The sequence below is a fragment of the Telmatherina bonti genome, assembly GCF_933228915.1.
Source record: "Telmatherina bonti genome assembly, chromosome: 24".
Lineage (NCBI taxonomy): Eukaryota > Metazoa > Chordata > Actinopteri > Atheriniformes > Telmatherinidae > Telmatherina > Telmatherina bonti.
Genome location: NC_136633.1, coordinates 24,039,240 through 24,065,663, shown reverse-complemented (window position 1 = coordinate 24,065,663; position 26,424 = coordinate 24,039,240). Strand labels below are relative to the sequence as shown.

The 26,424-nt window shown below is 40.8% G+C and overlaps 1 protein-coding gene across 1 annotated transcript in view; it reads right to left on the bottom strand.

Moving 5' to 3' along the window:
* Positions 1 to 843: 843 nt before the first annotated feature.
* Positions 844 to 26,424, bottom strand: part of LOC306773884 (gamma-aminobutyric acid receptor subunit beta-3-like) — a gene marked incomplete at its 3' end in the record, with an annotated part of 90,953 nt that continues 65,372 nt past the window's right edge. Inside the window, exons 8-10 of the mRNA XM_079263828.1 lie at positions 18,955 to 19,107; positions 6,036 to 6,283; positions 844 to 1,209 (exon numbers count right to left, since the gene is read on the bottom strand). Of these exons, the coding sequence (XP_079119954.1) occupies positions 844 to 1,209; positions 6,036 to 6,283; positions 18,955 to 19,107 (767 nt within the window). The remainder of the gene's footprint in view (positions 1,210 to 6,035; positions 6,284 to 18,954; positions 19,108 to 26,424) is intronic.

Sequence of the window (26,424 nt, the reverse complement as noted above, 5' to 3'; positions counted from 1 at the left end):
AAAATTTCACAAATTTGAGTGCAATTCTGTCACGGAATTACGAGAAGTGTTTTTGCTTGAAGGTAGAAATGGAAGAAAATGGCGGTTTTGTTCATAACTTGTGCTTATTTGGCGGTTTCTCCTCCTTATCAAATGACCAGAAAGAGCCCCTTTTCCTTGTTAAGGAAAGGATGCTCACCCCCACGCCCAAAAATATCTGAACCTGAGTCAACAATCATCCTGAACAGAGGAGAAGATCCTCGGCTTGAAGTTATTGTGTTTGGATAGAAGTTTAAGCCTGTTTCTGTAAAGTTGTGCTATAACCAAAGGCAAAAAATCTACCACAGCCGATCATTACATGCATTTACAGTGCATAGGGTACCAGTGTTTAATGGATCTTTATATATTGCCTGCACTTATCTAACCATCTGTGTTGTATAAAGTTTTCTCATATATTTTTCTATGATTAAAAAATTGTTGCTTTATCTGCTCTTTGTTGTTTGTTTGCAAATACAATATCGTCGTAAAATTTGCTGGCTTTGTATCTCGCTATTTACAAATTACTATGAGGGCAATTGTAGGGAAATGACCGTCACAAGTCTCAATTATAGTACACACTTTCAAAATAAAAACACTTTGGTGCCAAGGACTCAAAGACTGCAATATAAAAACAATTTAGATGAGAAGTTTGGTCCAGAACTCAGTAGTCTTTTTGAAGTCCGTTTCTCTCATTTGTCTTGCAGTGTTGCAGTCTTCGACGTGACAGATTTCATCATGTATAAAAGCAACAGAAAAAAAGGAGGACAAAGAAATCAAATGAAAAATAAAAGTTAAACAACAACAAGAAACAACAAAACAGTCCAATCAGACGTAGTACAGCCAGTAGATGAGGTTGAAGAGTGAGAAGACTGAAGGAAAGATGATGCGTGACCAGCGGTCAATGGCATTCACATCCGTCAGGTCTGGGATTTTGATTTTGAGCTGAGAGGATCGCCTCCGCAGGCGGCTGCGTTTCATCTGGGCAGACCGGTCCAAGGAGTGGCGGCTTGCGGAGCGTGGCCCAATTCCTCCGCTCTGCTTACGGTACTGGATGTGCGACGAGGCCGTGCTGTCCAACTGCACCATGGACTGAGAGTTCCTAATGTCTGCCACGCTAGTGGTGATTTCACCTCCCGCCACTTCGTTATGGATCTCCAGGGTGGTCAGCAGGATGTTCCCATGGCCGTGGGGCTCCGCCTGAAAGGATAAAGAAATACATAATAATTTGATCGTAAATCAAACTCAGTATAAATCTTCTTCTTGTATGCATGCTCGTTGTGTGTTTCTGATCTCAGGTGGATCTTAGCTGAAGTAGTATCATGTCCTTTATTACACCAGCTTATAACCCCTACATGTGTAACAGATTGCAGAGTTTTAATCAGGTTTCCTGATAGCTACTCTAAAGCTAAATGCTACTAAGAAGGGGTTTCATCAAAAAAGTCAAAATTTGAACATCTTAAAAGAACTCAAGCCTAAAACATTTTCAAAACCTACAATATGTTTCCGTCTCAGAAAGTTAAGACCTGTTCCCTGCAGTTTGGTAGGTAAACTATGATCTCTTTGTTTCCAACAGCTAACCATGCCTTTACCAGGTAGGACAGTTTCATTAATCTCATGTCCCTTATGCATACATTTTTTTCTGTTTTCAAGGGGCTTACCCCTCTATCCCATTGAACATAAAATCATCACGGTGCGCCTTGCCTTCACAGCCGACCGAAGCAACACCGGTCGACAGGACTGGTTCCACTAGATGAGGTGCAGCGTGTTTCTGAAGCGTCCCAGAAGTGCTGCCGCTTTCCACTTCTCTAAAACTCACATTGGTTCTATTTTTGACGCTTTGAAACCTTGTCAATCAAGAGCAGAGTGGATCGTTCAGGCAGGAAATCAGTTGATGAAAACCAGTGGATCCGGTGGAATTTTCCAGTGAGACTATGTCCACTTTGGATGCGTTTTACTCTGAAACATCAACATTTCCTCATTAACCGGTGGCACCAGCACCAATCCCGTAGGTTGGAGTGTTTCATTTCAGAAATGACACTATGGAAAACGGCATTGATCTTGGAGGAGACAAGTTGTGCTGTTTAGTAACCTGTTGTTTTGACACCACACATCCCTGCTGTAAAAAAATAAAGAGCGGCACCAGTCAAACTGTGCCTGCTTTTATATTCATTGCTTTTTTGTTTCCTTTAAAGCCTTTTATAAAGCATTTTAAGTAGGCCTACACTAACTATGGCACAATGACGCAATCCTCATGTGAACCGGGACACAGACATTCCCCTCTGAAACTCTGCATATAAAATAGGGTGTCAGGCGGAAAGCTCAGCGCACCCACAGTGCTTACATAACGCTTCCACGTTCTATGGATTCCCGGGGTTGACCATCCATTACTTGACACAGAAATTGGAGCAATACCACCTGAAACTGTGGGTGGTAGTGTTGAGTTGTAGAGCTGACATACAACCAATAAGAGGATCAAACCAGAGTAGAAGAAGAGGAACCTGGGCTGTTATTGTCTTATTAGTTCTATGAATTAAATGACTTCCGCTCCACTAATGTATCTGCTTCAACTGTGGAGCTTTAGGTCTGGGACATGGCTTTCACATCTATCTACAATAAATTGATTGGGACTGTGCAGACATGCTCACAGCTCTATTTATATGACTTTTCGGGTCAATTTCTCTGAATCTTACCATGCATGTACATCTAACTGGTTGATGTATATTGTAGAGGTGTAAATAAATCCGATGCTGTGGTATATCCTCAAAATAAACACCCATGTTGTTCCTCATCTTCTTTGTCGGGTGTTTTTTTTTTTTTTTTTTTGGAGAAAATTGTAACCATGGTTGGTTAATACGATTCATTCTGCATGCTGACAAACTGATGGACTGGCATGAAAATGGCTTTTAGCCTGTTGATGGTGCCCCAAGAAAGCAAAAATAGGTGTGCTTTAATCTTTAGGGTTAGTTGAAATATCTCAACTAAAAGGGATGCAATTCAACCAGAGTCCTGTGAGGATATATTTTACTTTTTTTTTTTTCATTCACTTCAGAACAAAATTACAATAAAAACTTTATTTTATGAGAAAATACATTCAGCAACGGTTGTACTTGTAAGTACCTTCAAGCATGCTTTCTGCATGTGGACGCATTTTTACCACCAGATTATATGCCTACCATTGTAAACATGCCATTTTCATGGAAAATTGAAAGGAATGCAAGAGTAGGATTTCTATGGTCTTATTCCTCTCTTCGACCTTTTCCCTTTGAGCAACCTTTCAGCTGTCAGAGGAAACTGATGCTTCTTCTCCTCGAGCCGATGCTGGCTCAAGATCTGAGGCACAAGATTCAAGAATATTCAAATGAGGACACTGAGGTGCTTCATGACTTGGGAGATACTGCAAATGCAATAGTCATGGACCTGACCGAGCAGCTTCAGATCTTCAAATAAGCTGGTGCTAGCTAGCATGCTAATGGTAAAGAACAAACAATATTATATTTTTCAGATCTCATGCAAGAAAAGGTGCATAGCTCACCTTCTATTACTCTACATTTTTCCCACATGACTTAGGAACACATTTTCTAACCCAATTGGGAAAATAATTTGTATTTTAGATAGAAAAAAAGCAATAAATCAGTTGTTGGACATGTTTAGCCAAGCTAAAGGCACAGGTAAAATTGTGGCCATTGACAGCCCATATAACCAAACTATCTAAAAAAAAAAGTTCTTTATTTAGACTTATATCAGCAATTTCTTTCAAGAAAGGAGATGCAGGACTGAACGTCATAATACATGCTTATGATGAGTGTGCCACAAAACAGATAAATAGGAATGGCAAGAGGACATTAGGTTGTTCATGCAAATGTAGCAACTGGTGAAGTCCCACATTTTTTTTTATTTTCATGTAGTAAATTTTGAGTTAACTAAAAAAAAAAGAAACACAGTAGTGAACATGTCATGCTTTAATGGTTTCATATTTTAGGGTTTAAAACCCTAATTCTGAACAAGGTGGGACATTGTGTAAAATGTAAAGAGAAACAGAATTTGAAGATTTTCAGCGCTAACGAGCCAATTTGTTTTTCCTGAATCGAACATAAACAACATATCTGATGTTAAAAGTAAGATATTTGATCTTTTTTCATGGAAAACATGAGCAAATATGTCCAATTTGATGAAGTTGAACATCTGAAAAATGTTTAACTGGGTGATGTTTAGCATTGTGTAGCATCCATCTTAAAAAAGTTTAAAAAAAAAAAAAAGAAACATCTGTAAACATCTGGGAAGTGAGAACACCAGTTGCTGGAGTTTTAGGACAGGAATTTTGTCTCATTGGTCTTGTGCAGGTCTCTAGCTACTCAACACTTCTAGACCTTTGGTGTTGGATTTTTGTTTTCATGATACTCCAGATGTTTTCTGCTGGTGAAAGGTCTGGACTGCAGGCAGACTAGTTCAGTTCAAGTGTTCCTGATCCAATTAAGTAAATTCCAGTACATAATTAGCAGCAACTGGTTTTGACCTTCAAGTTTGGCCAATGTGCACAGAGATTCCTTCTCATTCTTTGAAAAATTTGATTTACACTGTACAAAGTTTTGAAAATTTTACACTGAGGAACATTTTTCTAAAGTTTTTCCGGAACTTTTGGATTCAGTTTGTTGCAGATTAGTGAACCTCATTCACATCTGAGAGGCTCCGCTTCTTTAAAATGCTCTTTTTATACCCAATCATGTTACTGACCTGATGCCAATCAACCTAATCAGGAGTCAAATGCTCTTCCACTTGTTTTATATGTTTAATTTTTCTTAATCCTTATATAGTTTTTAACGGGTGTGTCGCTGCTATCAAATTCAAAATGAGCTAATATTTTCCATTAAATGGTAAAATGACTCAATTTTAACACCTCATATGTTGTTTATATTCTCATAGAAATATAATATGGTTTTTTTAGATTAGTAAGTCAATGCTTTCTGTTTTTATTCTCAGTTTCACAGCATCAGCACAGTTTTGGAGTTGAGGTTGTACTAATTTAACACCAAGAAACTCCCAGCAACAGCCCTGAAAATGTTGCACTAAGCCCTACAGCATTTGGAAGTGTATTCTAATTTCATAAAAGAACATTTTTAATATTCTTACATGAGTTCCAGGCTGTAGTTGTTTTTATAACTAACATAAAGTGCTAAAAAGGGGTTTTATAGTATGTTATACAATTACAAGGATATTATTACGCTCTTTATGACACCATACTTAATGTATTGAATGAGTTTGACATTTACCAAAGTATACAGCAAAAGGTCAAAATACATTTTAAAAAACACATTAAAATCAAACTGAAATTCATCAAATCAAATCAGAGACTCCCTTCAGCTCATAAAGCTCTTATCAGATCTCCCATTTTCTCCTATTGCTCTCAATTCTTGTAATAGTAACATTTATTTATAATGGATACATGGGGGACCTCTGCAGTGACTACCCAGTAGAAGTCAAAACTGCTTCACCATTTCCTGACATGCGCCATGAAAGAAATGATCATTGATGGTTTCAATGAAAAAGGCTTTACAAACAACATGCATTAAAGATGAGCTCTGTAAACAGGAAACGCCATCATATCCGACACCAGCTCTCACAACGTGCGCATGAGCATCATTTCACGATATGCAATGTCATGGAGATGTCATTGCTGAAGTCGTTGCATGGATGAAAAGATATTTTGCATCAAAGGCAAAAAGAAAATGAACCACATCCATGTTGGCTGATGGCGATGGAGTCTCACTGAAAGGGAAAACTCACCGAGCGTGAGTGGCGAAGACCCTTAACTTGATTGGACCGTTTTAGGGATGCGGTCCTACTACCTGCCTCCTGAAGAGATGAAAATATTCAGACAAATGCGGGGAACAGTCTTCATGGGCATCGTTGCCGTTTAGACACTTCTAAAACAGATTTTAGTGGTGCAAATATAGACATTTCTTTTGTTTTTTTCCCTGCCATTTCACCAAAACTAATCCAACAAACGGAGTCAAACTTACCCTTGCCGCATCATACTTGGCTGCCCTTTCATTGTTGGCCTTTTCTGCCTTCTCTGCAAGCTTCTTTTGCATCTGGGGACCCCTCCCAAAGAAGATGTAGTTGACAAAGGCATACTCGAGCAGGGCCAGGAAAACCATAACGAAGCATCCCATCAGGTACATGTCAATGGCCTTGACGTAGGGGATCTTGGGTAGCGTCTCCCTCAAGTGGGTGTTGATGGTCGTCATGGTCAGCACAGTGGTGATCCCTGAAGTAAGAAGAATTAAATTCTTTGTTAATAACTAAATCTAGACCGAGAAACAATAAATTATACCCTATTAAGCTTTTAATGCTGTATGTATCATATCTGATATAGCTTGACACCTTTTGCACAAGTTCATGGTGAAAACTTTGTTTATAACCTTGTTGTGCACAATCTGAAACCTGTCTTCTGCCCCATAGTTGATACAAGAAGCCAGAATACTATACTGCTATAATTTTGACATTTCACATGATAATTAATTGTAAATTAATTTCAAGGCATGTTGAATGGATCCGGTTCAGTGGCCTCAGAATTGGGTTCCTGGTGTTTGCAGATGATGTGGTTCTGTTGGCCTCATCAAGTTGTGATCTCTAGTTCCCACTGGAGTGAACCGGCTGGGATGAGAATCAACACTTCCAAATCTGAGACCATGGTCCTGAGTTGGAAAATGGTATTGTGTCCTTTTTGGACCAGGAAGGAGGTTCTGCCCCAAGAAAAGGAGTTTATGAGTGAGGGAAAGATGAAGAACGACGACGTCTGCAATAATGCAGACTCTGCATCGGTCTGTTAAGGTGAAGAAGGAGCTGAGCAAAAAGCCAAAGTTCTTCATTTACCGGTCAATCAACTTTCCCACAATCACGGCCACAAATTGTGGGTAATGACTGAAAGAACAAGATGTACAAGTAGCTGAAATGAGATCCTTCTGCCAGGCTTTCCCTTAGGGAGTCTAGTCACCTGGCAGTCACCTAGTACCTTAGAGAGCTCAGCCATCCAGGAGGGGCTCAGAGTAGAGCCATTGCTCCTCCACATCGAGAGGAGTCAGAGGAGGTGGATTGGGCATCTGGTTAGGGTGCCTCCTGGACACCTCTCCGGTGAGGTGTTCCGGGCATGTCCCTCTGAGAGGAAACCTCGGGGACATGCTGGAGGGATTATAACTTTCAGATGACCTTAGAATGCCTTGGGATCTTAAAGGATGAACTGGTGAATGTGGCTGGGGAGAGAGAAATCTGTCCCGGCGACCCTGTGGATTGATGCATAATTTTTAAACATTTTGTTAAAGGGCCAAGTAAACCCATTTTTTATGGGTTGGGATTTAAAGGGTTATGAAAGTTGATCTGAAAGCTCCCAAATTAATCTTGGAAATAAGTCTTGGACAGTATAATGCATGCTGGAACTACACTTGTCTCTGGAAATATCCTTAATCTGTCCTTAATCTTAAACCGGTGCTTCAGTCTCATGTGGCGATACCTCTAACAAATGTCTAAGGTGTTACTATAGAAACAGAGAAAGTATTTGTTCTGCTGGGCAGAACTGACCTAATAGAGAAAAATAATAATTGTGTTGCTCTGTGACTTCCTTCCTTCACTGCAGCAGGAACAATGAAGAGTGTGTGGAAACTCAAAGCAAACACTACCTTTCTTTTATGTCAACACTGTTATAAAGCAGTTTGCTGATTGCTTTCATGTTTGATCTTCATTGACTTGCATAAACACAATTGAGGTGGGCACATAACCTCTGCTTCATTGAAATTCAAAGGTCTACCTCAAAACATCCAACATCCCCTTTGGTCATCAGGCAGAAATAACTCATTAGAATATTGCTGCATGTATCTAGCTTATGACACAAGCTAACCTTATCCTTAAGGGGTAATGAATGGCTCCCCCCATGTACGAGGCACCTTTACACCTTGTGTGTTTGCATGATGTGATGATAACTAAATGATGTTAACGACTGATAAAATGACAATATGAATTGAACACAATCTGGAGATATCAACATAGTACGGCATAATAATAGATGTAGGTATTCATAAAAACAGGAAATGGAAAAAAAATTAAATTAATATGAAAAGTCAAGTAATTAACATGTTTTTTCAGGACAACCTGGGCAATCATAATATGCATTCTTAAATTATGCCACATGGATAGATCAACAGTTATATGAGTATAAAAACAAAAGAAAAAACAAAACGGAAATTGTATGACAGAATCTAATTTAAAAAAGACACATCAACAATGTGGAAGCTTTTTTATTTATAAATATGTTTCTCTCTGGCCTTGGCTATTAGGAGAAAAAGATTCCAAAAGTCTAACATAAACACAACCGAAAATGTATTTTCTTTTTTAAATTTTTGTTCTCCATTCGTTTTTTCCTCTCACTATTTGAGTCACTTGTGCAAATCTTGAAAACAATTGGACTTGCCTATTTTTAGTATTACTATTTGGAAAAAAGTTATTTCTACTTTGTTTTTTATTCTGGAAGATAACTATTTCAACTCACAATGATCTTTGACTGCTCCGATTAGTCACCGTCATAAAAACAAAAGAAGAAGAAATCTGAGCATCTGATTGGTCAAGAAACCGACAGAAAATCATCAGCGTTTACATCTAGCTTCAATATGGAGGTCCTCTAACATAATTGACACATTTTTATTCACAAAATGTTATGAATCATGAACTTGGCGCGGTGGAATTCACATGCACAGTTCCGGGAAATAACACTGCACTTAACGGTTTGATTGAAAACTTTCTCAAAAGGCTAAAATTGTCCCTAGCTCTCAATAGATCACCCACAAAGTGTGCTTGTGATAGCAATTTTCCCTGCTAAGCTTTGTTATGTGGTTCCTGAGATATTTTGCAAAGTGTTGATACTGTTGCTTTAGATCGGCGCCGAACCAGATGAGTTCCGAGTTTAGTCATCGTAATTAATGCAATAAATATCCAACCCATAGTTTTTATATTTGTATGTTTTCACACTCCCATGTTGTTTTAAAGCAGGCTATCTAAACAATGTTAGCTACTAACATGCAAATTGGGGAAACATTTTTATACATTAATTTTTTCCCCCCAAAAAATTGAGGAGTGCTTTAAGTCCTTTCAGAGTAAAGCATTTTTGTTGGCTTGATTTAATTTACATAAGTTAAATTAACTTTTTTTTTTCCAAATAAAATTGCATTAGTGTACAATTTGTTGGATAAACTATTAAATTAAACTGTGAGAAAATGTAGTAAATTAGTTGAAAAAATACTGAAATCAGTTGAATCATAATATTTACATGACTAACTCAGAAAACAATCTGATGAAGTGACTAAATAAGATGACTTGGCAATCCTTTATTAAGCCAGTTTGTTGTATTAATGTAGAAACAGTGTGCAATGTAAAAAAAACCCCCAAAAAATATGAAAGAAATTCTTTCCATTATCATCTTTTGGCCAATCATAGTTAACAGACTTTATACTAGAGTGTATTTAAAAAATGGACATAACCATCATATCACCAGTTGCTTTGTGAACTGAACTTTGGATACCTTAAATTCAACCTTTGACTGTTGCCATCTTGGTTTTGTTGAAGCACTGGTACTTAGGAAACTAATAGAAAAAATCTAAACTTTCTTTTAAAGGGCCAATATTCATTCAGTAATTAAATGGATAAGTCATTGTACGTTGTGATCTAATGATGATAAATTTTCTGCACTGTGAAGACAAATGAATCAGAGCCTGACAATTTAAATTAATCTCTAAATGCCATCTTTGATATTCTGCTCCTTTTTTGTTGAAAATATTTTTTCATAGATACATTTTTTTCAGGATTGCAGTACCAGATGGTATTTTTGAGTCAATCGAATCAGATAATAAACATTTACAAACAAGTTTAAATAGCAGGGTGTAAACCATGCAGTCACTTTGTGGGTAGCAATAATGACTTGAATTTGATGGTTTTTTAGTGAAGTTAAATTAGAAATAACGTACCTTGTTTGCATATTGCTTGGTCAAACATCAGATGTGTAGACCATGTGAAGGGATATTATTGTACAAGCAGAATCACCATCAAGGTAAGAATTTGACCTGCGACAGGATATAGCCATCAAACTAAATTTTTTTATCAAGGCTACATGACTAACGGAAGTATCATGGTGGTTTCAAACGTTACCCCTTTCATAATTTCATGCGAACCCTTTTACTATTGTCGTTGTTTGCCAATATATCCACCAGAGGGCAGTGTAGAAGTCAGAGCTCACCTACAAGTTCCAATGTCAGTTTCCGACAAAGGCAAATATGGCATTAGTGGAGGAGATTGTGATAATGTCCCCTCCCTGAGCCGTCACCTTATCGTGGTGGAGTGGTTTGTGCATCCCGAAGATCCTGGCAGCTATGTTGTCGGGGGCTTTATGCCCCTGGTAGGGTCACCCATGGCAAACAGGTGTCTAGGGGAGGGACCAGACCAAGCACGGCTCATCGACCTCTACGATGACGACCAACCTGGGCATGAATGTTCCCTTGCCCGGATGCGGGTTACCGGGACCCCCCTCTGGAGCCAGGCCTGGAGGTGGGGTACGAGAGCGAGCGTCTGGTGGCCGGGCCTTCGCCCATGGGGCCCGGTCGGGCTCAGCCCGAAAGGGTTACATGGGCCCCACCTCCCGTGGGCTCACCATCTGCGGGAGGAGCTGTAGGGGTCGGGTGCAGTGTGAGCTGGGCGGCAGCAAGGGGCGGGGACCCTGGCGGTCCGATCCCCGGCTGCAGAAGCTGGCTCTAGGGACGTGGAACGTCACCTCTCTGGTGGGGAAGGAGCCTGAGCTTGTGCGCAAGGTTGAGCGGTTCCGGCTAGATAAAGTTGGACTCACCTCGACGCATGGCTTGGGCTCTGGAACCAGTACCCTCGAAAGGGGCTGGACTTTCTTCCACTCTGGAGTTGCTCATGGTGGGAGGCGCCGAGCAGGTGTGGGCATTTTCATCAGCCCCCAGCTTGGTGCCTGCACGTTGGGGTTTACCCTGGTGGATGAAAGGGTAGTTTCCCTCCGCCTCCGGGTGGGGGGACGGGTCCTGACTGTTGTCTGTGCTTATGCACCGAACAGCAGTTCAGAGTACCCACCCTTTCTGGAGTCCTTGGAGGGAGTGCTGGAGGGTGCTCCTTCTGGGGACTCCATTGTTCTGCTGGGGGTCTTCAATGCTCACGTGGGCAATGACAGTGAGACCTGGAGGGGAGTGATTGGGAGGCATGGTCCCCCTCCTCTGAACCCAAATGGTGTTTTGTTATTGGACTTCTGTGCTCGTCATGGATTGTCCATAATGAACACCATGTTCCAACATAAGAGTGTCCATATGTACACCTGGCATCAGGATTCCCTGGGCCGCAGTTCGATGATCGATTTTGTAGTCGTATCGTTGGACCTGCGGCCACATGCCTTGGACACTCGGGTGAAGAGGGGGGCGGAGCTGTCAACTGATCACCACCTGGTGGTGAGTTGGCTCAGGTGGTGGGGGAGGAGGCCGGTCAGATCTGGCAGACCCAAACGTGTTGTGAGGGTCTGCTGGGAACGCCTGGCTGAGTCCCCCGTCAGAGCGAGCTTCAACTCCCACCTTCAGCAGAGCTTCAACCATGTCCCGAGTGTGGCGGGGGACATTGAGTCCGAATGGGCTGTGTTCCGTGCCTCTATTGCTGAGGCGGCCAGCCGGAGCTGTGGCTGTAAGGTCGTTGGTGCCTGTCGTGGCAGTAATCCCAGGACTCGTTGGTGGACACCAACAGTGAGGGATGCCGTCAAGCTGAAGAAGGAGTCCTATCGGGCCTTCTTGGCCTGTGGGACTCTGGAGGCAGCTGCTGGGTACCGGCGGGCTAAGCGGCATGCGGCTTCGGCTGTTGCCGAGGCAAAAACTCGGGCATGGGAGGAGTTCGGCGAGGCCATGGAGAAAGACTTCCGGACGGCTTCGAGGAGATTCTGGTCCACCATCCGGCAGCTCAGGAGGGGGAAGCAGTGCTCCATCAATACTGTGTACAGTGGAGATGGGGAGCTGCTGACCTCAACTCGGGACGTAGTGGGTCGGTGGAAGGAATACTTCGAAGACCTCCTCAATCCTACCAACACGTCTTCCGATGAGGAAGCAGAGCTGGCGGACTCAGGGGTGGACTCTCCTATCTCTGGGGCTGAAGTCGCTGAGGTGGTCAAAAAGCTCATTGGCGGCAAGGCCCCGGGGGTGGATGAGATCCGCCCGGAGTTCCTTAAGGCTCTGGATGCTGTGGGGCTGTCCTGGCTGACACGCCTCTGCAGCATTGCGTGGACATCAGGGGCAGTACCGGCAGACTGGGGTGGTGGTCCCCCTTTTTAAGAAGGGGGACCGGAGGGTGTGTTCCAATTACAGGGGAATCACACTCCTCAGCCTCCCTGGTAAGGTCTATTCAGGGGTCCTGGAGAGGAGGGTCCGCCGGATAGTTGAATCCCGGATTGAGGAGGAGCAGTGTGGTTTTCGTCCTGGTCGCGGAACAGTGGACCAGCTCTATACCCTCTTTGGGGTCCTGGAGGGGGCATGGGAGTTTGCCCAACCAGTCTACATGTGTTTTGTGGACCTGGAGAAGGCATTCGACCGTGTCCCCCGGGGGCTCCTGTGGGGGGTACTCCGGGAGTATGGGGTACCGGACCCCCTTGTAAGGGCTGTCCGGTCCCTGTACGACAGGTGTCAGAGCTTGGTCCGCATTGCCAGTAGTAAGTCGGATTCGTTTCCGGTGAGGGTTGGACTCCGCCAAGGCTGCCCTTTATCACCAATTCTGTTCATAACTTATATGGACAGAATTTCTAGGCGCAGCCGAGGTGTTGAGGGGATCCGACTTGGTGGCCTCAGGATTGGGTCCCTGCTTTTTGCGGATGACGTGGTCCTGTTGGCTTCATCTGGTCGTGATCTCCAGCTCTCGCTTGAGTGATTCGCGGCCGAGTGTGAAGCGGCTGGGATGAGAATCAGCACCTCCAAATCTGAGACCATGGTCCTAAGCCGGAATAGGGTGGATTGCCCTCTCCGGGTCGGGAGTGAGGTCCTGCCTCAAGTGGAGGAGTTTAAATATCTCGGGGTCTTGTTCACGAGTGAGGGAAGGATGGAGCGCGAGATCGACAGACGGATCGGTGCGGCGTCTGCAGTAATGCGGGCTCTGCGCCGGTCTGTCGTGGTGAAGAAGGAGCTGAGCCAGAAGGCGAAGCTCTCGATTTACCAGTCGATCTACGTTCCTACCCTCACCTATGGTCATGAGCTGTGGGTCGTGACCGAAAGAACGAGATCTCGTATACAGGCGGCTGAAATGAGTTTCCTCCGCAGGGTGGCCGGGCTCACCCTTAGAGATAGGGTGAGGAGCTCGGTCATCCGGGAGGGGCTCAGAGTAGAGCCGCTGCTCCTCCGCATCGAGAGGAACCAGTTGAGGTGGCTCGGGCATCTGGTCAAGATGCCTCCTGGACGCCTCCCTGGTGAGGTGTTCCAGGCACGTCCCTCTGGGAGGAGACCCCGGGGAAGACCCAGGACACGCTGGAGGGATTATATCTCTCGGCTGGCCTGGGAACGCCTCGGGATCCCCCCCGCAGAGTCGGCAAATGTGGCTGGGGAGAGGGAAGTCTGGGCTTCCCTGCTTAGGCTGCTGCCCCCGCGACCCGACTCCGGATAAGCGGCAGAAGATGGATGGATGGATGGATGGATTGTGATAATGTGCATTATCACTAAGAGAAAGGGCCAAAGATGATGGTGGTCTATAGAGCCATTAAATACATTCTGGTATGTTCTTCCTTGTTGTTTTTGCGGGTTGCACATCAGCTATACAGCTCAGTGCTGTCCTTTTGGTTTCCAGTGGTATAACTCTGTTTCAAAAGTGACCAAATTATGTATGTAAAAGACAAAATGCTCCATATCCATCTTTTGCGCAGGGCATGAATGGACTTTTCATAATAAACTGCATTACGATGTGATGAAATGTTAACACCCCTATATTTCAGTCATAAAAGGTGGTACTTGGGAAAACCTGGTGAGTTCGGAAGTGGTAAGTAACAAAAAAAATTGAGAACCACTGGTGCAGAACTTATTAAAACATTTAAACACTTATTTCATAGATAAATGATACCCGTAGACACAAAAAATAACAACTGAACTAACTCAGAAGACATGTCAAGGTCACCCTTTCTTTCCACTATCTTCCTTCCATCTTGTAGCATTTCTGCATTGAGTTGCATTTAACAGCTCTGTTACCACGGGTTGTGGGTGTCATTCAGCTAGAAACAAATAAACAAATACCTCTGTCATAATCATGTAGACCTTATGACCTTATGCAGCACAACAGCTGTATTTTATCTCATTACACATACACAACAAACATATCGCCACCGTTTTATTTTCCTGTCTTAGAAATAAATGGAGTCTATCAGCATCGAGGCGGCTCGTAAACACACATAGACATGACATTTGGTGTGTGTGTGTGTGTCATAATGTACAGTGAAGAGACAAGTAGCAGTCATGAGGTTGGGAAGAGGGAGGAGGATAGCTAAGGTCAATCTAGCCCTTAGTGTGATTTATTGGCACATTACAAGGTTAGAAATGCTTGTGTATGTGTGAATCTGCGACCGCGCACATGCTCAGTGTCTGGGCCGCTATTGGACGACAGCCTTGTTCTTTATAGGTGTTCTTTCAGCTGTGCCATTACTCTCTGTCCTTCACTCCCTCCCCTCCACTCCTCTTCCTCTCTTCTGCTTCCTCCCTTGCAAACTGTTCGGACAATTTAATCAAAGGGCCAAGCGCCCGTGGGCCTCCCATCTTTTTCATTGCCCTGTTAGACTCTCCAGAGAGAAATATAGTTTCACAGGGTTTCTCCTGCTCTCCGTCTCTTTTATTTTTTTTGGGTCTTGTCCCATTGTTCTCTACCCCTTATCTCATCTTCTTTCTCCCCTTTCATTCAAGCACCAGATCTCCCCATCAATTAGTAATTGTTTCTCTGTGCCCTTCCTTTCTCATGGTACATGTCCCAGAATCTCGTCTCCACCTTTATTACACGAACAAAGGTGCTCAGAAATTAAATTGACACTGATGAGAGGCCATTGCGCCATTTGCAATCCTTTGCCATTTTGTACTCTACAGCTGAGAGAAAAATGTTTTTAAGATCACACTGTGGTTTCAAACTTGTCTTCCATTACACTGAAAGTGCTCCTGCTCTAGCCCACACCTTCCCAGTTTATATAATATGATTATGAACAAGGGGCAAGAGTCTGGGAAACGGCTTCAACCAGATTAAGGTTCGAGCAGGTAATTCTTAACTTTGCAATCCTTCGAAATTGCTCAGGAAAATGAGATTCTCCTTCAAACAATTCAATTGTTTGCCTGCTGCCTCCTTGAATTGATTTCCCCCAGATCATTACATTGCTCTTACTGGCAGGTTGGCACACACAAAAGACCGAACCCACACACATACAGTACGCACTGTCCATCTCAATCACGATACCTGCTGAAAGCTCAAAATGGTCCATCAGAGAAGTGAATGGACCTCCGGTTGCCTTTCAGATGCCGAGGCGCACACCGGATATTGCAGCTATCCATTTGCTCACAAACGTACAAATCAGGAAAACACTCCAAGGCATAATAACCGGATATTACATGCATGCCTTAACAAAAGGGTAAGAGAGACCATGCAACACAACAGATAAAAGAATGTGCATCTCCTGGATAACTCCCAAAGACACAAAGAGGTAATGGATAACAGCATTATGATAAGTTAAAGTCATTATTGGTCCATTAACTTTTCACGCAGCAATAGGTTGCCATGGTAAGATTGAAGTGTTTGGCTCCCAAGCCAATATTTACAGCCAGACCCCGTTGACCTCCTGTCTAACCCTGTCACTGATAAGTTATACCCAACACAGCTGACCATGCATCACAGCCGCGCTGCAGTTTGTCCAATGTCACATCGGTTTTTCAGTCTCCCAGATATGACAGCTGGATGATTCTTCCTCTCTCGTCTTGTAAATTGGATTTTTTTTTAGCTACTGGCAACTTAACTTTGGGTTTTAATAACTGACTGAAATCCCAGGCTGCAGACGATGCAGGATTTGATGCGCGTTTGAAAGATGTCAATTAGTTAAATAAAAGAAAGTGTAAATGTAAAGTAATAACAGAAAAAAAAAAAACATTTTATATATTTAAAGACTATAAAAATACATGATTAAAAACTTTACAACTTAATTATAATAAAACGAATTTCACTAATTAGTAAAACATACATATATAATCTAGATACCAATTATAGTTCTTAATTAAATTTTTGATTTTATTTCTTAAACATTGCTGTCCATATTATTCCATAAAAAACAGTAATTTGTTCTAGATAGCTAGTGACAAGGTGTGTATATCTCCAGTTTGATCGCAATAAGATATATCAGTTTAATGCAAAACAACTGTTTTTGCTGATATTTCAAATTTAGTCACAATCAGACTTCAGTTCGATTCAATTCAGGATTCATCGACTGATGTGAAGCAACGTCACAGGTAACTCAACACAGTAATTTCCATTCATATCAAAATCACAAAAAATCACAATATTGAACATTTTTAGTCCTGATTTAAATGAATCAAATTATATAAAAAATAAGTTATATAAAAAAAGATTGATGACTAATGACAGGAAAACAATGTGTAAGGGGAAATGAAAATACAGCCATTTTCCAAAGTACATTTGATAAATGGTTATTGCATCAATTTTTCAACAATTTTGGATTGACGTCATTGGATCATTGACAACAATCAATGATTGATTGATGATCATTTTTGATCCTTTGATCAATGTGCTGATACATTGCAGCTAACGTCACAGATGTGCTTTGCCATCCTCAAACTTTAGCCGCCGCCATATTGAGGACCTGCACTGGTATCTGGTGCTACAGCGACTCATTCAGGTTATTGGAGATGTCGTCCTAATGCTGTGCAATGACAACAAGACGGATATTCCACATATTTCCTTCTATTGATTACCAAACGAAGAGGATGGTTGTCAGAGATAGCTTTCAGCAATCAAGAAGACTAACTGGACACACACTACAAGCAACTTTCTGTGCCATTTAAATTTCGTATCAGGTGACTTTCAAGTTAGGAGAGCTAGCTTTAGCTACTGCTAATTTTGTTTGATGTACAAATTTATCAAACAAATTAGGCGGACAGAGTTAATCTATTGTAGACCTTGTGTAAGAAACATATTTTATCAGCATTTAATATGAAGATCTTGCTCCAGAGATAGCAGGTCTTAGCTTACCTTAGATATCAGTCTACAGCAACCAAAGTTTCCTGTCCTTGTGATGCCATATTTTCAGGTCAACCCAACCTGCTATGAAATAGTGATATGTATCTGTGCTTTTAACTCATTGGCTGCCAAAGATTTCTTTTGCACTTCTGCAGTTACTGTATATGGAAAGTCAATTTAGCCCAGCAGAAGTTGAAACACCTCCAAAATGTGCCCTGTGCATGCCCCCGAATGTTGTGAATGTGTTCCAAGTGTGCACCTCGACGCCCACAACCGCAACCAAAAACTAGGGGTGGGAAATCACATCATAAAAATCCAATAGAGACTTTTTTATGTTACAATTTTAAAAAACAAAAAAAATTTGTTTAAAAAAATTCAGTTTTTTTCAAATAGCTAAAAAAATCTATTATAAAATTTCTATCATTTTCATTGTTTGAATTGATCTTTTTACTTGTCTTCTTGGGCATTATAGCAGCAGAATAATGGTCTGGCTACTGTGTTGGTTCTTCCTCACTGAAATCAAGTAAAATGATGAGCAAAAAAAGTTTTGTACATTTTTCTTTGGTTTTAGTCTACAAAAATCAGCAATATCAAAGAATCATGAGATTCAAATTAAGTTGTAACACACCTACTAGTTATCATGTTTGTTGTGAAAGCGTATAAATGCATCAAAATCTGTGTGCAGGTAAGTATTGTTTTCTAAGCAAATCTAAGAGATGCGTTTAATGACGCTGAATCAGAAGTTTGCATTTGCTCTGCAGAATCTTCGTCTGATGTTTGGGGTGATTGGTAAAATTAAACGCCTTTTCATACCATGTTGGAGCAGACAAACTAGGTTGAATGCTGCTTTCTGACCTCTTAACCCCACCAACGACATTCCAACTGAGACTCATCACCAAGAAGCATTGTTACAACAAAGAAGTAATTCTCTTACTTTTTCTGCTCAATTTGCAATCGATGCTGCAGCAATTTGAGTGCAGGATAACATAAAGTCTCATCTTTTGTAAATGGTAATAAAGACAGTCGCTCATCAAGCGTAGGTGGTAAAATTGCTCCTTCAAACTTTGGATATTTAAATAAAGTTACAGTTGAACACTGAACACACATTGTTAATGACTCCTCCAGAGTGCCTGCAATCTAAATTGCATTTTTAGATGTTGCCTTGACAGACTCGTATCATTGTGTCCTATGTGTCATTGAGTGAACATTATATAAAGATAAACCCATACCACAGCCTCCTGTGAGGCATCATAATGATTAGAACCTGCTAAGTCCATCTGTGCTTTGTTTACTGCTCATTAGGGCTCTACGGTGAGTGGGCCTCTGCACCTACACAAGCAATCTTCGATAAGAGGTAAAATTATGCATTAGTTCTTGAGATTAGGTGAACTGAAAACACAATTTACAGTTTTGTTTGGCCCCATTGCCCCTGAGAAATGCACATTTAAAAAGCAAAGGCCCCTTACGACAGACACTGTGGTAGTCTGCAAATTTATCTCTCTTTGCCTTTAGCGTCTTGCCCAGTCTCTTGCAGCGTTCATAAAATCACGACTTTCGTGAATCCGATTGGGAAAAAGGGAGCTTGTGGTTTGTGTTGGTCTCTGAACTCATCAAAGAAAGTCAAATTCCTGCTGCTTAACAGACACTGCTTCTTACCCAAAGCCACTCTGGCTGCTGATGCGTCATAGTTTATCCAAAAGGAGACCCAGGAGAGGATGGTAATCAGGATCGATGGCATGTATGTCTGCAAGATGAAGTAGCCAATGTTCCTCTTCAGCTTGAAGCTCAGAGACAGTCGAGGGTAGGCACCTATGGAGGGAAGACACGGATGTAAGTCGCGTTGGATGAAAGCATCTGCTAAATGACGGTCGAATAGAATAGACATAGTATAGAACAGAAAAAGTAGAGCGTCAGAAAATCTGTGAGGTGCTCTGAAACGCCTCAGTGCATCACAGCTAATTCAAAACGTCTTCAATATGAGAGATTTGCTTTAAAAAGATTTTCTAACTTTTGTTGGAGAGCATGCAGGGACATCTCGTGTTTTTGTTTCAGTTCCCATGACAACTCCAACAGCATGGGTTGGATTTATCACCATGGTAACAAGCATCACCTCCGCAACTCTGCCACACACATACACACACAATTGCAACCCTATTTTGTGATGATTCGTCACAATATTTCGGATAGTGATGAAAATTTCACCACATTTTGATCGCTCATCTACTTACGACTCTGAGGGGTTTAACATTTTTACAAGAAAGCCAGCTTCATAATAAATACATGCAGCAGTGTCTGATGCTTCATAAGTCAGCAATTTGAAAATATATTCTGTCATGATCTGCTACAAGACAGACTTCTGCCATTAATTCCTTCATGAGATGGAATATAAATAGTAGCAGTGTGTATATGTGTGTGTGTGTCCATGCAATGCTGATTTTATAGACGTGTGTGAGTTCCCATCAATCACACAGCTTTATGTCTCCATACGGACTGTATCCATGGCTCGTTACTCCCACTATTCTTAGCTGGTTTTCCATTTTTGCTCTAGATTGGAAGAGAAGTGGGGCCCATTATGGTGTAATTTCGACTCTGTGGGTTTCAGCCAAAGCTACTTGTGGTGAGCGTGGGTCCACACTTGTGCATACTATTGGATAGGGAGCAATAGAGCCACTCCGAGTGTAAAAAATAACACCCATTTTGATCAAGATTCACTACCTGCTGTGTGTTACAGTACAAAAAAAAAAGGTTAGTTTGAAAACAGGCTATTCACAAAAATGTTATCTTATCTCACAAGCATTCACAGACATGAGCAGGTGCAGTTTGGATCATGACATCAGTTCATTTAGTTGTAACAAGGTAGAGTAGGAGTAGTGCAAGGTAGAGTAGTAGAGTAGTGCAGTCAATTAATTAAATGTTCACATATAAATTAAAAATATTTAGTTACCTGCGCAACAGACTGGACTGATAAAAAAAAAATACCACCGAATCATTCTAACCAGCCGGTTCTAGATGATTCGATTTTCGAGTCTACAGTCATTTATCAGATGTTTTTATTCAAAGCAACTTACATACCCAAATAGGCACATTGGGGGGCAACTTAGGGTTCAATGTCTTGTCCAAGGACACTTTGGCACATAGTCTGAGGAACCGTGGAGTCAATTTCGAATCAATCGATGATTGGATGTTGATATGTCTGTCAAACTCAACTGACATCCCCCCCCCCCACCAAGCCCTCAGGAACATAGACTGTGTAAAAAAGATGGACGGATACCCCGTGACGTCACACGTAGGTTTCTGAAGAGCTGAACTGAAGCTCATTGGACAGTTCCTACTGTCGCAATCTTGCCAGTATCACGCATGTCGTCTCCCCGGAAAATACAAAAATGAACAAAGATGTAAAGGTGAGAGGGGGGCTGTGAGCATGGAGGTGGATGATTGACATCTAGCGAACTACGACCTGTAACTAAACTAAGAGCTATCCGAGTTAACCCAGAACTGACAGGAGCTAACCAGCTAATGAAGGTAAGTAGGCCTAATTATGCCGAATTTCGAGATTAAATTACTTTTAAAGGGGGGAGTTAGAAAGAAAATTCACTTCCCCCACAGTTGTCATGAAGGTAAACCTGACCTATAAACCGAAAATGGATTTTTGTACCAGGCTGTATACATGTTTATTTCTGCTGAGAAGTTGGCCTTTTTAACATGGGAGTCTATGGGATTTGCTCTGTTTTGGAGCCCCAGGTGGATGGGGAAGGAACTGCAATTTTGGCACTTCCACATAGGCTTGACTTTTAACTGCCAGAGGTTGCTGCTTTCTCAGTAATAAGCATTTCACATTTCTGTGCTTTAGAGGCGCGACTTCGGGGAGAAGTCTGTGGAAAGAAGTTTGGACTTTTGAAAAGTATATTAAAAAAAAAAGCTGACTGTTTGAACCATTTTTCCAGGATCTCCTACCCTGCCTTTACGTCATGAAGACCAAAGAGTCTAGCCTACATAACTTATTTTCCATTTGACGACTTGCAGATTGCCTGAGAGTTTTGTCCATCTCCTGGACAGCTTTACCTGATCAAATACCCAAGGTAGATAGTCAACTATCTTCTATAACTCTCAACTTAAAAATATCCCAACAATACCTAATTTATCACTTTAGAAGATCCTGTTCTATTTGGCTCTTGATTAACAGTTCTGGCACCACTGAACAATTTCGATACATGCTTAACATATATTACAGTGTGAAAACAGGAACAGACTGTGGCATATCTTTAAATAGCCCATTCACTCTCCTTGATGCGGCTTCTCCAGACTAAGATGGAGCAGCGTATCTCTGCATCAAATAGATGTAGAGGTGGCTGAAGAAAAGAGGAGGCTGAGGTACACTAGTGTGTAGGTGTAGAACTGTACTGGCTGTAACTGCTACAGAAAACAACATCCGTGAGTGGGAGGAACACCATGTGTGAGGCCATGAAGGAGAGAGAGGGAGAGAGAGAGAAGGATGGGAGAAAAGTTAAGTTGATGATGACAATACGACAACCGAGTCTGGCAGTATGACTGGTAGATAGGGGTGTTGCAGAATAAAGGATCGAGTGGGTCTTTCTTAGGGGTGGGAAAATCGAATCGAAAATTGGGATTTTTTTGCTTCACCATTTTAAAACAAATTTTTTGTTAATTTTTTTTTTTTTCAAATAAATAAAAATGCATGATAAAATTTTATTCATTTTTTTTTTAATTTGTTTTTTAATACTGCGCTTTCTCCTAATCGAAATCAAGAAAAATGATGAGCAACAAAAAGTTTTATACATTTCTTTGGTTTTTAATCTACAAAAATCAGCAATATCAGCAATTTAAACTGAACTGGCACCCAAAAACATTAGAATCGAATCGGGACAAGAGCATATCGTCACAGCCCTAGTCTTTTTTGTTACTCTGATGGCAGAGTTCTTACTGTGAGTTTACAGGAATTACAAAACTATGTTATGGCCAATGATACTTAAAATTTGGCCATAAAACATGAGAGGGATGCATCCATTGACCTCCATATATGGATACCCCACTCTTTTTTTTTAGGGTGTTTTAGCTTTACCCAATTAAAGTAATTGTATCAGAAAGGTTCAAGTTTATTTTTGTTTATGCATTACCATAGAGTTAATCTATGAGAAGCTTTAAGGGATTCTAAAATTTGCTAACAAAATGGTTGTCACATTTGTGTCAAGCCCAGATGCAGCATCAGAGTTCCCTTTGCTAAGCTAACATACTGCTAATGCAAAACCGTCTGTGTTCATGGTCGTTCTTTAACAGTTCTTCAAACACAACTTCAAGACCTGTTCCCAATTGCTTTGAAATGTCAGCTAGAAGCACAAAATAGCATCCATCAAGTCTAGTCACTAGCATCATTAAGATCAATCACATTAGCTTAAGCTGCTAGCTATAGCTTCTGCTGACTCAGTGGGAATATGTATTGCTGATGACAAGTTCTTGTCACCTTACTCCCCTTTTGAACATGAAACATAGACTACTTTGATTGATTAGCTTATTAATAATTAAATAGGGACCATTTAATTGTAACCCAAGTAAACATTTACTGATGTGTGAATAGTTCATGAATATTGAACTTTTTTCCCCATTTTTACTGTTTTCAGCCTTTCCTAGGAAATATGTCATGAGTAAAAAAAAGTAAAAGAAAAAACTGGAGTTACAAGGTTACAAAAAGTTAATAATTTCTTGTAACGTTAAAAAAGTGACCTCATATTTGATGATAAAATCTAGCTTTTGTAGCTTCTTACAATTCTTTTTAGTCACATGATTCACAAACGGACTACAAGAGCCCATGCTACTAAGCTAATGCACTGCTAAGGAAAAATTGTTCATCAAGCATGGGTTCAGGATCTTATTCAATGGTTTTAATGTGTCAACTGGAAACAGAAAGAGTTTCCACCAAATCTATTGTCTGTAGTAATTCAGCCAAATTGGCTAACTAAAGCCAAATGCTGACTCTAACAGATGTTATTGTTGCTGTCAAATTCTTGGCAATAAATGTTAAACAGCTGTGATATTTGAAAGGGGAAGGGCTCATTTGTAAACTCTACAACATAAAAAAAAACAGGAAAAAAATCCTGAACAGATTAAAGTCTTGTGTTTTAACTGTAGATTTTTTTTTTTCGTTGCTAAAATGTACATGTTTCCATTGACTGGTTAGCCTATTAGATTAGTTATTAGCCTTATCAAGCACTTAGTTTGCATGCCTCTTAGTATTGTATGAGTCATAATTTTCTCTATATCCTTATCTGGGATATTGTACTATAAAATACAAAAAACTACTATTAAACACCTTTATTGACATTTTTGGCATATCAAATTTACATTAACACATCACATACTAACATTTAAACATTTATTTTGAGTTTATGGGAACAGGAAATTCAGGCATAGCTTGAAGTCTGCGGACTGGTTTGGGAAATTTGAACCTTAAATGTCAAGTTTAGAGCAAGCACTGTTTTTAACTGGTAACAGGTTAATGGAATAAAGGTGATGTTATGGCAGCTGTCAAGGGAATGGCCATCATTAGGTGTTTTAAAAAGTAAAAATTGATAGTGGTACTACGTGCCTGTTTTGCAAAATGGTCAAAGGTTAATTGCGAATCACCTTAAAGGGGAAAAATAATCTGATATGTAGCGTATAATCACTTCTAAGGTGCTAATATGTGTTTCTACATTCTGTATAACTATTGATTAGTCCTATGAAAACTATACTACTGTGACAATGTCTTTAGGTGATTTTAATTTGCTTCCTAAATTTGAGAGGGATCTCTGCTAGAAAACAAAGTATTTATCTCTCTGCGTATGGGGACCAAGACAGCCTATTAATAAATATCCAGAGCTGCATTAATTAAAAATGAGGACTTTCAGGGCTATTTCTCACAAGCTGTTCATGAAGTATTTCATGTTTTCTAAAACACACAAACTTGAAGGAATATTTAAGGTCTACAGTGTGAAATTATGCAAAAATAATCAAATATAGATGATACTGAATATTTAAAGCTATTATTGCAGCTGCTTTTACAAGGTGAAGACTGCAGTGTGGATGAAGACAGTAAATCTGCTCCTAGCCAAGACAGTCAAGTAGAAACACACACTTAAATGTCACTTCACACAGATAATGTTGTGTGGCCATGCATGTATTTATACATGGACATGCAGGCTGCATGTATACACACAAACACTGATGTTGGCATGTGTGTTTACATGAAAATAATTAATGTTGTGGATCTTTTTCCACATGAATATGTGATGCCCTGAGTTCTGGGAGCGGGATAATTGGCAGCCTAGTATATCTTTCACAAGCAAAGAGGAAAAGTTAAACTGAATAGTTGAAAAAGGGAAAGAACAAGAAGTGATAGACACTGAGATGCGATAGAGAAGAGGGCTAGGAGAAGTGGAAAAGTGGGCAGGAACTAAAGGCTGGCTTGTAGCACATGTAGTGGAGGAAACCTGATCATTAGCCAGCCATGCAGGGAGCCTTTGATATGCTTCACACATCCTGCCAAGAGCAAGTGAACAGACCACTGGACACTAAACTTTGATAGTCTCCACCCGCAGGGGACACGCCGCTTCATTCAAACAAGCGCACTCTGGTGCATCCTCCTGGGTACATTCACATGTGATGCTCACTTAAATACACCATCATACTGTAAACAGCTAGGAATGATGGTAAATGCAAAGCAGCGCATGTGCTACTTTTATAGATAAAGGCAAACATGCTGTGAAAATGAGGGCAAGAGGGAAGGATACAGCGGCTTGATCAGCAACTCAGAGAGCTGAGAGAAGGGTGGGAAAAAGAAAATCACAGTGTTGCAATTGAAATGTTAAAAATAGTCCCAAAAAACAACAACAAAGGAGTGATTTACTGTCCCTTTCAGAACAAGCATGACATGCCCTCTTGAGCATAACTTCGGCAAGAAATGATGATTACTAAATGTCACAGTTTTTGTCCCCCCCCCCCTCGCAGCTTTGAATAAAGGCTGCCTAGAATATATGGTGATCAGTAAAAACACCAATAAAGACATCAAATCTGGCTAATTTAGAACTTGTTTATTGCATGTATTAGTAAAACCCCTGTGGGGAAATGGAAGATTGCTGAATAACTCCTCTTCACTGCTCCAACACATTAATTACAACATGAAATGTGATATGGTGAATGTTTTTCACATGCAGCAACTTGTCAAATTGTCTTAATGTGTCTCCATGTTTCCTAATTACTTGTCCCGAGAGATGAAGCGCTCTGCAGAAAGTCGCTGTTGTGATCCTATAAATAACATTTGATTGATGTGTTTCGGAACACCAGTAAATGACAACGCCAACGTCAGAAGAGTTAAAGGGCGTTTAGTTGAGGATCTACATTTTACAAAGGGCTTTAAGGATGGCCTGACTTCAAATAAGTTTTTTTTTTTTTTTTTTTTTAATCATTCATGGGTTGGCCATCTAATGTGTGACAGCTAAAATGTTTATATTCATTCATTCATCCATTATCCAAACCGCTTAATCCAGTGAAGGGTCGCGGGGAAGCTGGAGCCTATCCCAGCCGTCTTTGGGCAAAAGGCAGGGTACACCCTGGACAGCTTGTCAGTCCATCGCAGGGCCAGGTCTATGTTATTAAAAATTTATTCATAAAATATTCTTTTTAACATAAATAATGGAAACGTGCATAGCTAGTTAAAAGTTTGCAAAATTCACCATACACCAGATGTTTAGAGTTTATTTCAATAGCGTCTGCTATTATGTTGATAAGTTTGCAGTTATTAAACATAAGCCCACATAACAGGAGCTAATGCTTCTGTTTCATTCACCAAGACGTCCTTCCAATCTTTACGATATAGGTAATATAGAATGGGCAGCTACGAAGATTCAAGGCTAAAACCGAGGGAAACTGCCCAGTTTAGACAATCTATACGTAGGAATAATGCTATTAAAACACTAGAATGCATACTTACATGAGCAGAGACGAGGTAGGATTTGTCACAAAGGTCTTTATCCCAACGCCTTTCACCAAATAATCATTAGGAAGTTATAGAGTTCCAATATCTTAATATATATATTGTTAAAGACTTCCACTATTGCATGTTTTCATCATTTT